We start from the raw sequence: 12,515 nt of genomic DNA, 5'->3' as shown, positions 1-12,515 counted from the left end.
GGGCATGCTCCAGAGGCCAGAATTGTAGGGTTGTAGGACTGAAGGAGATTACAGAGCGGAAAAGTCCATGGAGGAATTTGATAACAAGGTTGAGAGTTTTATAATCATTACTTAACTGGGAGCTAAGGTGGGCCAGCTAGCACAGAGATGATGCGTGAATAAGACTTTTTGTGAGTTAGGTACACAGGCACCTGAGATTTAGATGACCTTATGTTTACAGAAGGTAACATGTAGGAGGCTGGCCAAGAGTTGTTGGAATAGTTGAGTCTAGAGGTAACAAAGGCATGATGAGAATTTCAGCAGCAATGAGATGCAGCAAGGCCATAGTCAGGCAATGTTAGGAAGGTAGAAATAAGGGATTTTAGTGATATTGCAGAAACTCATCTTGGATTTGAGTATGAAGTAGGTTACAAACAGTCTGGTTCAGCTTCAGATAATTGCCAGGGAAAGGGATGGACTCAATTGCTAGGGAATGAAGATGATGGCATGGACTGAAAACAACAGCCTGAGTCTTGTGAATATTTAGTAAGAGGATATTGATACTCATCCAGTACTGGATACTGGGCAAGCAGCCTTACAATGTTGTCAGTGGATGGGATTGATAGATGTGGTCGTGAGGTATACATGGGTGTCAGCAGCGTAGGTGTGGAATTTGGCAGTGGCCCAGATATTTGCAACGTAATGGAAATCCATGGACCTTCTAGAATGGCAAATAGAACCCAGATCTGGAAGTGCCACCTGCATTTCCAACAGATCCCATTTTGCTGGTAGGTGAAAGCAGGGACCGGGGGTCGGGGGTGGGGGGAGGTGCGGGGACTCACAAAGGCCAGAAATACAAACTCAACAAAGCCATTTGAACTCAGTACTGAACTCAGACCACATTTTTGCTGTAGCAAGGACATTAGACTATAGCATGGGAGTTATGAATCTTTAAAGTACACATAAATGCCCATGAAGGGTGGATAAGGTCTGTAAAAGCATCAGGCTGTGGAGTTATTTAAACCCCCAGCCTTTTTAAAAAATATAGGCTATCTGTGCCAGTGAGAGATAAAAATATCGGTTCTAGCAGTTACTGTAGCTGTTTGTTGACATTAACCTAAAGGCTATTATTTTATCATTATTTATGCTTGACCACTTTCCGTGATCTATCATTATCTCAGTAGGGGATTGTAAGTTCTCAGTTTGATTGAGAGCACAAAGGGGTTATTAAATGATTAACTGTCTTTGATGTGGAATTATGAATACAACAGTTTGCTTTTATGTGGGATTAGGTACTTGAGGGGATTTAAATGTTTTGAATAGCTTTCATGAATGGGAGTGTTTTCTCAGATAGTGAAATTTGTAATAGATATTTGGAACTTAATTTTTATTTCATCACAACATGGTTCATGATGTATGTCCATGGTGGATATTGGGTGATTTGGTATGGAAGATTAATGGCAAAGTATGGTGGGTGGATTGGCAAGAGTTGGTATTAAGTTGGTATGGGCCTTTAAGAGGCCATAGGGGCGGGTAGGGGGGCATAAGTTGTCATTAAGTTGGCATGGGGGCTCTAAATGGCCATGGGGTAGATGGGGGGAAAAGGGTTGACATGGAGGGTATGAGGGGCCATTGGGGATGGGTTGGGGGAAATTGGTTGGCATGAGTTTCCATGTAAGCAACATGAGGAGTGGGTGAGGGCTAGAGAGCCGAATGTTTATCAAAACTACTGGTAGGAGGTCTCATAGAACTTGCGTTGGTCTTTTAAACAGCCCACCTCAGCACTTCTGTGGCTGTCTCCCATCTGTGTCCAAGATTGGCAGGTCCAAATCCAGCATCTATGCAATGCGTTTTTGGATGATGCTGCAGAGAAGCATTATGTAGGTGAGAAATAGGAGCGGGCCAAGGGGACATCCTTGGGAGGGGGGCACCAGAGATAACGGTATGTGAGCAGGAAGAGAAGCCATTGCAGAGACGCCTACGACTAAGAATGGAACCAAATGTGTGCAGGTGCCCACAGCCAGATGACTGTGGAGAGATCAATTTAAAGCTAGATTGTGGTCAGTTGTGTGCTGAGGGTTGCCTCCATTAAGATTTGGGTTGGAACAATAAAATGTCTTTGAAGCAAGACTCCTCCAGGTAACTGAGCTTGATTTTAGCCTACGTCAAAGTCAAAGAGTAATATTGCTGCCCATTTTTACTGTATATTCCCCATTTGGAATGTATACCATGATATTAGAGATTTTTTAGTTATTCTGGAGCACAGATCCACTGATGTTTTGATAGTCAGTCAAATTCATGCCTGGTATGTTCTGAAGGAATGCTGTTTATTGTCAATAATGAATCCTTCTGCAGGCATTTGAACATTTCCTGTTTGTTACACCAAGAGGATGAATTTCAACAGTGCCTCTCCCAATCATTCATTGTAACTTCAACAGAAGAGCTACAGAAATTGCAGAAAGAGGGTGTATATGACATTTGCATCATTTTCCCCAGGGTTTCTGTAACTCTTCAGTCAAGATTTTGGTAGATGAGAGGGAGAACCAACATGAAATTCAGCCTTCCCAGGAGGATAGATAAAGTGGAGGGACAGGAGAAGAGGAATTAGGGGGCAGGGGATAATTGTGCCAGGGCATCGTCAGTTTAAAATCATGCATTCTATCCTAATTCTTATATTTCCAGTATGGATTCCTTTCTCCAGAATGGAATAATTTGCTAGGATGTGTGCACATAAATTTTTGATAGACATATGCTTGTGTATGTCATATAAATTTTATTTTTTTCAGCACAAACAGTTCCTTCAGTGAAACCTGTTCATGCAGTCCAACCTGTTCATCCAATCACTCTGAGGGCAGCAAAGCATTTGATTGGCGTAGTTGAGATATATGGCATGGCAAAGAATGACATTGCTAAGGCTCAGCAGGATGTTGAAGATCTAATTAAAGAAAACCATGGGAGCAAGGAAATATGCACTGACTATGCCGCCTGTTTCTCAGATGATGAAAGACAACAAATCATTGAGCTCTGTGAAAAATATCAATTGCAAGTTGAAATTGAGCAAAAGAAAATAACAATACAGGGACACAACGCTGATATTCTGGAATCCTTTGTGGAAGTGAATTGTATGCTCCAGGCTGTCAAACAGAGAGAGGATAGAAAGCTGGAAGAGACTCAGATGAAGAAATCTGTCCAGTGGGAGTTTGCGACTAATGAAACAGCTCAGCCTTATGATCAATCTTTAAACTATGATCTTGAGAAAGCTTACCTGGATGAAAAGAAAACCTTAGTTTACAAGAAAAATGGGGAAAAGTGCACTATTGACTTTAATAAGATGCAAGAAAAGGATTCGAAAGGAAACGTAGTGGGCGTTAAGAGAAGACTCCTTGAAGCAGGTATGTCAAAACAAAAGGCAGAATTTTACTCTGGTGGGATTTTACAGTCCCAGTGAGTTCAATGGACTTTTGAATGACTCTCCGCTTTTTAAGGCCCCACCCCTGCCCTGACAGGGCTGTAAAATCCCGCCGCAATAGTTATCTTTATTTAAAAAGTTACTTAAGGAACCTGGTGTATACATCATTCTGAAGGTTCTTAAGTTACTTTAGCTTGTTCATTAACTTTCATTTAGATTGTGTTTTGAATAATAATGAGTTCTTCTTTTTGAGCAAGACTGAGGTTAGAAGCCTAGAGATCATGGTTTCGTAACTACGCTGCTAGAAGTGTGGTAGGGCCACCATTCTGCCTCAGCAAAGACATATCCAAATTCTGGGGACAGGTTTAGCTGAATAAAAGAGCAGGGGTTAGCTTTGTGATCTCTGTCAAGTGAGGGTAGATAGAGTGTAATGGCATGTTGAACTTTGTGTAGGGACCGTACCAGGTATGGCTACAATGTTGAATAACTTACTGATACACTTTAAGTTGATTTAACTAAAGAATAACTAGAAGAAGATCTGTCTGACCCTATGGAACTGTACTCTGGCTTGAATCAACACCTTAGGGAAAGAAGGAACAAAATGAGAGAACCATGGTGGGGATTGGGAGCAAGGAGGGAGGGAGGAACTGATTATGGGGATGTTTCAAGATTCACCTGATGAGTCAGTACCCCTCCATGTTGAATACCACTTAGAGGAAGCACTGAAGGTGGCAAGGGCATAGAATGTACTCTGGGTGGGAGATTTCAATGTCCATCACCAAGAATCACTCAGTAGCACCACTACAGACAGAGCTGGCCAAATCCTAAAGGAAATAGCTGCTAGACTAGGTCTGTGACAGGTAGTGAGGAAACCAACAAGAGGGAAAAACCTACTTGACCTTGTCCTCATCAATCTACCTGTCATCTGCCCATGGCAGTATTGGTAGGAGTGACCATTCCACAGTCTTTATGGAGACGAAGTTCCATCTTCACATTAAGGATACCCATGTTGTGTGGCACTACACCATGCTAAATGGGATAGATTGCGAACAAATCTAGCAACTCAAAACTGGACATCCATGAGGTTCTGTGGGCCATCAGCAGCAGCAGAATTTCATACAGCCACAGTCTGTAACCTCACAGACCGGCATATCTCCCACTCTACCAAACTTCAGCCAGAGGTGCCGAGTGGATGATCCAATCCGGCCTCCTTCTGAGGTCTCCAGCATTACAGAGACCAGTGTTTAGCCAATGCGATTCACTCCATGTGATATCAAGAAATGGCTGAAGGCACTAGATACTGCAAAGGTTATGGGCTCTGATAACATTCCAGCAATAGTACTGAAGACTTGTGCCCTAGAACTAACTACTTCCTTAGCCAAACTTTTCCAGTACAGCTACAGCACTAGCATCTATCTGGCAATGCAGAAAACTGCCCAAACATGTTATGTACATAAAAAGCAGGACAAATCCAAGCCAACCAATTACTGTCCCATCAGTCTATTCTCGATCTTCAGCAAAGTGATGGAAGGGGTCATTAACAGTGTTATATAGCGGCTCTTACTCAGCAATAACCTGCTCACTGATGCCCATTTTGGGTTCTGCCAGGGCCACTCAATCCTGCCCTCATTACAGCCTTTGTCCAAACATGGGCAAACAAGCTAAACTCAAGAGGTGAGGTGATTGTGACTGCCCTTGACATCAAGGGAGCATTTGACCGAGTGTGGCATCAAGGAGCCCTAGCAAAACTGGAGTCAATGGGAATCAGGGGGAAAACTCTGCAATGTTTGGAGTCATACCTAACACAAAGGAAGATGGTTGTGGTTGTTGGAGGTCAATCATCTCAGTCTCTGGACATCGTTGCAGGATTTCCTCAATCCTGCAAAGACAGATCATTTACAAATTAAAAGCAAAACTTTGAAGTTAACTTTAGTTGAAATGTGCTTTCTTACTGGATCTGTATCTATTTTACATTCTAGCTATGTTTGAACTCCCAACAAATTGGACTATCATGAACAATCAGGAAGTTTTAGTGGTTAGTCTTCAGTCAGGTACCACAGAATACAAAGATGTAGCAAAGACGTTCAAGAATTCTTGCAAGAAGACAATTGTTGACATAGTCAAGGTATGCATGTTCAATAAAATTTGATTTTGTACGTTTTTGCTTTTTATTCAACTTATTCCTGTGCAGCAAACAATTGAGATCTCTTCTAATGACGTATCATATGCTAGAGATTAAAAGTAAACATCGATAGAAAGGATTTAGGAATAGATGTAATTCTGGTGTGATATCCATTCATTCCTCTATTTATAGTGTATTTAAAAAAAGTTATCTCTGCTTGCATTTCCTGTATCAAAACCCTTCCAATAATGGTGACGCTATAGTATCTCAAGTTTTAAATTTTCAATTCCTCAGCTTCGGGTCTCAGGAAACCTGCCAGCCAAACTGAGGAGAGGGACTTCTGGGTCATGAGTTAAATGCTTTTCCATTTACTTTCTGGATTCAGCATACTGATATGGTCAACTGCTCTATGAATGAAGGCAACCTCTCACTCAACCCTTTCATTCTGCTCCCAATTCCCCACCCCAGGAGGCCTCCAAGAGCCCCCCACCTGCTCCTACTCCAAGGCTACCACCCCACCCTCACGCTGACCACCATTCCGCCCCTCCCCCACCACCAACTCTGACTACGCTCTTCCCTCTGATCACACAGACCTTCATAGGGTTATATGGGATATATGGTTGCAGTTCTTGGCCATTCAGCTAAAACAGTCATATCAGTGTTTATGCTTCACTAAAACCTCCTGCCATTCTTCCCCATCAAAATCCGGCATCGTAACCCTCTATTCCCTTCTCCTCCATACACTTGCCTAGCTTCCTCTTAAACACATCTATACTATTTACTTCAACCGCTCCACTGGTTGGAATCATACCTAGCAGAAAGAAAGATGGTTGTGGTTGTTGGAAGTCAATCATCTCAGCCCCACGACATCACTGCAGGAGTTCCTCAGGGTAGTGGCCTAGACCCAACCATCTTCAGCTGCTTCATCAATGACCTTCCCTCCATCATAAGGTCAGAAGTAGGGATGTTGCCGATGATTGCACAATATTCAGCACCATTTATGACTCCTCAGATACTGAAGCAGTCCATGTCCATATGCAGCAAAACCTGGATAACATTCAGACGTGGTCTGATAAGTGGCAAGGAACATTCACGCCACACATGTGCCAAGCAATGACCATCTCCAACAAGGAAAGAGATATATAATCGTATTACCATCACTGAATTCCCCTCTGTCAACATCCTGTAGGTTACCATTGAATAGAAACTGAACTGGACTAGCCATATAAATACTGTGACTACAAGAGGAGGTCAAAGGTTGGGAATTCTGTGGCAAATAACTCGCCTCCTAACTCCCCAAAGCCTGTCCACCATCTACAAGGTGCAAGTCTGGAGTGTGATGGAATACTCTCCACTTGCCTGGATGAGTGCAGCTCCAACAACATTCAAGAAGATTGACACCATCCAGGACAAAGCAGCCCGCTTGATTGGGACCCCATGTATCCCTTAAACATTCACTGCCTCCACCTCCAGTGCACAGTGGCAGCAGTGTGTACCATCTCCAAGATGCACCGCAGGAACTTGGCAAGGCTCTGTCGGCAGTACTTTCCAAACCCGCAACCTCCACCACCTAGAATGACAAGGACAGCAGATACATAGGAACATCACCACCTGCAAGTTCCCCTCCGAGTCAAACACCATCCTGACTTGGAACTATATTGCTGTTCCTTCACTGTCACTAGGTTAAATTCCTAGAACTCCCTTCCTAACAGCACTGCGGGTTTACCTACACCACATGGACTGCAGGGTTTCACCACCACCTTCTCAAGGTCAATTAGGGATGAGCTATAAATGATGGCCTAGCCAGAGACAGCCACACCCTGTAAAGGAATTTCTAAAAAAATTAGCAATCCATTTTGCCACTTGTCTTCTGGCTTCACATTCACTAATCTTTTTACTAGGCTATTATCAGGCATTCCCAACCATGCCTCTCTCCTGCCAGAGGAATGGCCAACCTCACCCTAACCTCCAGCCACAATTGTTATTGTTATTCCTTGCCCTCTCCAACATTGCCTCCCATTTCCTGGCTGATTCCATAATACTTGCAACTGTCAATCTCTTTATTTTTACTTTAAAAACTAATACTGTATAAATTTCTCGTCTAGATTGAAAGGATTCAGAATCGCAAGCTTTGGCAAAGTTATTCTGTCAGGAAAGAAACTGCACAAAGGAAGAATCCCAGGCTAAATATCGAGCAAATCCTTTATCATGGGACCACAAAAGAAATTTCCCAAAAAGTGAACAAAACTGGCTTCAACAGAAGCTTTTGCGGGAGAAATGGTAAGAACCTGGGAAAATACAAGAATAAATAGGCCACAATCCTGGGCTCTAGGCTCCTCTTCGTTGGGACTGCCTGTAGTCCCAGCAGTGGCCACCACTCCCACCTGGCGCTGCTGGGACTACAAAGCTGTCAGCCATCTGTTTGGTCAGTAGCTCTCTAAGGCGGGACTTCCTCTTGAGATAATGGCTTTAAGGCGAGACTTCTGCCTCTAACACTGCCCCCTGCATTAAATTGCTGCAGTTCAGCCAGCGGGATAGCGGGCAGACTCATCACCAACCATTTAGCCAGAGGGACAGGACCATGGAGACCCATAAAATCCAGCCAAGTGAATGTGGGAGGATGGTTAAGCCTGTGTTAAAACTAAAGAAGTCGTTTGGAAAAAAAAACATAATTATGGATGGGTTGCAATCCTCTTTCATTAAGTAACCTATTTAATGCAAAAACAGAATTACCTGGAAAAACTCAGCAGGTCTGGCAGCATCGGCGGAGAAGAAAAGAGTTGACGTTTCGAGTCCTCATGACCCTTCATTAGGGTCATGGTTTAATGGTTGGGCAGCAGGAAATCTCATTTAAGCTCGTAAACAGGGTTACTGTTGCAGTTCTGGCAGCACAGCAACAGAACATCTAAGAAATTTCAAATCCATTGTATTGTTATCTGTTGTATAAAGTGATAAGACCTGGTGAAAGACTTTTTTTTTTACTGTCATACCTTAACAGAACAGGCAATGGCACTTCATGTCCAAATGATTTATTTATATTGGCCCCAATCTTCTGATGGAAATATGGCAAACATCTCGATAGTGCGTCAGGACCCCAGAAGGGAGTACTGGCACTCGCACATGGGGAGTATTTAGCCAGAAAGTTCAAACCTCCAATGGGCAGAGATATGCTGCCTGGAACCCTGTGTGTATGACCTTGACATGGACCATGCCATTGTAGATTTGAGCTGGATGCCCTGAACTTGTCCAGAAATTTACTCCAGAATGCTCAAGCTAGTTAATCACTGGCCTGGATCTGAGTTGAAAGTGACCAACAGCAGAAGCTCAATTAGAAGGCCGCAAAATGTATTTAAAAGTAATCTTGCTAAACAATTAACACCCTGATCACCCCACCCTTCCCCCTGTCCTGAACCACACCAATGCCCCCATTTTCCAACCCAACTTTGTGCCTAATGTTTGTGACATCAGCCTCTTTATTGCGGACTCCATCTTAATTCAGACTGAGTAATTAGCATCCATCTTTCATCTTTCCCTTGTTCACACTGCTAAATTCAGCTTCCTTATACCAGAGAAAGGCACCTCTCCTCATGAAAAATTCAATACCAATGCTAGTGAGGGGTCAAGGGAATCCAGCTTAACACTGAGAACTGCCCCATGAATGTTGATGTCTTGCAATCGAAACTCAAACAGGACCAGCATAAAAATGGCTCAAATTGCGCTAGAATTTCCAGGTCATTTGGAAGTTTGGATTTTCTATTTAGTGTGGTCTCTGTGAATTTACACACATTTTTAGTAGTGGTGCAGTACAGGTGAATATCAGTTCAAGCAATGACTTCAATTAATATCTGACAATATATTTTTCATATGTTTCAGCTACTTACTTTGGAAAAGGAACTTACTTTGCCTTGAATGCCTTGTATTCTTGTGACAACAAATACTCCAACCCTGATTCTGATGGATGCAAATACATCTATCAGGCACGAGTGATCACTGGGAAGGAATGTAAAGGAGAACAAGATATGCTGGAACCAGCACCAGTAAATCCACAGATAGATTCAGCTGACCTTTGTGACTGTGCAGTGGATGACTTATCAAAACCTTCCATTTTTGTTATTTTTTGCGATGATGGAGCGTATCCGGAATACTTAATAACCTTTAAAACAAGGCTGGCGTGAGACAGAAGCAACCTTTTTCTAGTGGCCATAACTTTATTGCAACTTATACAAATTTTATTCATATTTCTGGTAAATCTAGCATTCTACAGATTGCAGTCTTTAATGACCTGTTCAGGCTGCTCTTACGGAATAGGTTGCCAGTGGGCACTGCCTCCAAACTGAGGTGAAACAGCATAACCTTAGAAGACATCCTAAGTTATGGTCAGCTAGGATGTTGAATGTAAAGTTGAATAGTGAAAATGTATTCCCAAGTAAACTATATCATTTACCATCCCACCCCACAAGAAAACTAATTTTCAAATGATCACAACAATTTAAAACCACAGGAGAAAAGGGTGCTAATTGGTTGGCAAGTTGATCCTGATTGACCGAGGCATTGCCATAGAGAAAGCAACATGGAACTATAGGCTCCCCAAGCAACATCGTTTATGAATTTCATTGCCAGTACGATGCCAGATATGTAGGCCATATGTCCCAACAATTGGCTGATCAAATCAAACAGTGTATTCCTTTGATTGTTTGTAATAAGCAGAGTACAGACTGTACTCAACCATTCTTCGCTTGCAAAGCCCAAAACAAAATGTCTGCTGTTAGATGTGATTCTGTGATTGGACAGCACTTGTTGAACAATACTGAGTGTGCTAATAGCTACACTAACAATTTAAGATAATCAGTCAAACTTATTCTTGCTAGAAGCAGCATATATTCATACGCAGGGACTCGTCCTGTGCAAGCAAGGGGAATGTGTTTAAGTCTTGTGTCTTTTTCTGAATTACCCAGGAGTTTGGAGAGTCCTTAGCTCCCTGTTGCTTTCCCCATGGCGACGCCTCGGCCAATCTGAATCAACTTGTCAATCAATCAGCACCCTTTTCCCCGTAGTATAAATTTGTTGTGATTGTTTGAAATCTGGCCTTCTTGCATTTGCCCTCTTGAGTGCAAGATGAAAAGCTTCAGCAACATGTCTCTCTTTTCAGCAATATTCAAACTTCTAAATACATGCATACAAAAATTGAGTTGTAAGTTTGCTTAACTTATCTTGACATCTCTGGATATTGGCACGAGACCTAATTCACAGCAGGCGTCCTGCCAAAATAAATTGTGTTCCCAGAGTGACTCAATCAATCCAAATAGGGAATTGCAGCCCAATATATCATAGAGAACAATAGTTTAGTTTCGAGTTAAGTTTCAACAACAATTGTCATTTAGCAAACAAATTATTTTAGTATTTATTTCAATTATGATGGCTGAAGCCATTTTGTAGGAAGATTAAACAGCCTGATGGATAAATTCACTTCTTGCATATTTGCATGTTAAAAACTAAAATGACCCATATTCTAAATTGCAATCAATGCAATACCGAGAATCTCTGTGAAGAAGCTGTTACTGTAACTAGCACCAGTGATTTTCCTCATATGCAGTTACTTTAGTAAACTATAGTTCTACATATTATTTTCAATGTCATGTTTGCATAAATTTAGAAGAATAGAGTAGGTTTTGTGGTAGCAAAGACAGCAAAATTGTAGGCATCCACTCCCCTTAGACTCGTGAAACTGACTGAAATTTCTGGTGTCCACATTTAAACATGGAAATTTAGAAGTTGTTGGCAGTAACTCCTCATTCCTCCACAGAGTGCATTGTTGAAGTCGTCACAGATGGAATTCAATTAGAAATCACTGATTTGATGTGAACTTCCCATTTTTAAGTTATTAGTCTCATTTTAAAAACTCTTGGGGCAGGATCATCCCCCTGTCAGGGGGGTTGTGCAGGAGTGGGTTCCCAACCAGCACCCCCAATCGGGGGTGTGCTGCCATTTTACGTGGGCAGGTCAATTAAGGCAATGTGCTCCCTGTGCAGACAGGGGGGAGTTCCCTGAGCCTCTTTCACGCATGTGCACTAAAGATTGCACAGATGTCCCTGAGGCAAAGTGCTGCTTCAGGGAGATCTGCTCAGGTTCGTAAATTTCAATAAAGAAGGAGAAAAAAGTTACTGACATGTCCACTCATGTGCCACTGTCACATGAGCGGGACATGTCAATGTCCTCATGAAACCTCATCCCGCCCATGGATGAGGCTTCATGTTTTTTCAGAAGCCCACCTTGGCTCCCGGCCTGCCCGCCAACCTTAAGGTTGGATGGGCAGGTCCGTTAATCATGTTAATTACGTATTTAATGGCCTCGGCTGTGCGCCTGCCGCACTGAAAATCTAAATGACGCGAGGTGACGTCAGGATGCACACCCAACGTCACCCTGCGACATTTCACAGGTCGGCAAGCAGGCCCCGCCCTCTGCTCGCTGAACAGAAGATGGGCTCTGCCCTTGAAAAAGGTACACCTTTTTGCATGAGATGCAAGTGTGTTTTTAGCAGGTGCTAAGTCATAATTACTACTGAAAAATTTCTCTGACCCTGAAAAACTTGTGGAATGACAGATTTCTCTATCACACGTTAAAAAATATATAGATTTTTAAAATAATAAATTATGATATTTCACTTTTTACTCGAATGCCATGTGTATATTACCATCTTTCTGTAAAATTGTAAGAAGTGAAAATTAAAGCTTGTCCAGTACTTCCTGGTTTACTGCCTATGAGAATTTTTCAATGTGATTGACTGCTTAGCCTGCTTGATGGCATCTCTGTTGTTGGATGCCAGAGGTCCCCTTTAACTGGCACCAGAATTAACATTGAAAGGTAAAATCCATGCCTCAGGAATCAGTAGATCTTTGTGAGAAGCCTTCTTCAAAGTCAGCGGCAAGTGACATTTAGTTTCCACAGCAACATGCAAGATTACATATCCTTTTGTAACATTTGTATCATCAAATACTCAACATATCT

The 12,515-nt window shown here is 42.3% G+C and overlaps 1 protein-coding gene across 2 annotated transcripts in view; it reads left to right on the top strand.

Moving 5' to 3' along the window:
* The window catches only part of LOC121284966 (protein mono-ADP-ribosyltransferase PARP14-like), a 58,525-nt gene extending 46,276 nt beyond the window's left edge, over window positions 1-12,249 (top strand). For both annotated transcript variants that reach the window (XM_041200965.1, XM_041200964.1), the window contains 4 exons: window positions 2,766-3,371; window positions 5,368-5,513; window positions 7,616-7,790; window positions 9,384-12,249. In XM_041200965.1, the coding sequence (XP_041056899.1) occupies window positions 2,766-3,371; window positions 5,368-5,513; window positions 7,616-7,790; window positions 9,384-9,685 (1,229 nt within the window). In that variant the 3' untranslated portion in view covers window positions 9,686-12,249. The remainder of the gene's footprint in view (window positions 1-2,765; window positions 3,372-5,367; window positions 5,514-7,615; window positions 7,791-9,383) is intronic.
* Window positions 12,250-12,515: the final 266 nt, after the last annotated feature.

The sequence above is a fragment of the Carcharodon carcharias genome, chromosome 12 (genome assembly GCF_017639515.1).
Source record: "Carcharodon carcharias isolate sCarCar2 chromosome 12, sCarCar2.pri, whole genome shotgun sequence".
In the NCBI taxonomy this organism is placed as follows: domain Eukaryota; kingdom Metazoa; phylum Chordata; class Chondrichthyes; order Lamniformes; family Lamnidae; genus Carcharodon; species Carcharodon carcharias.
This window is presented reverse-complemented; position numbering and strand designations above follow the sequence as displayed.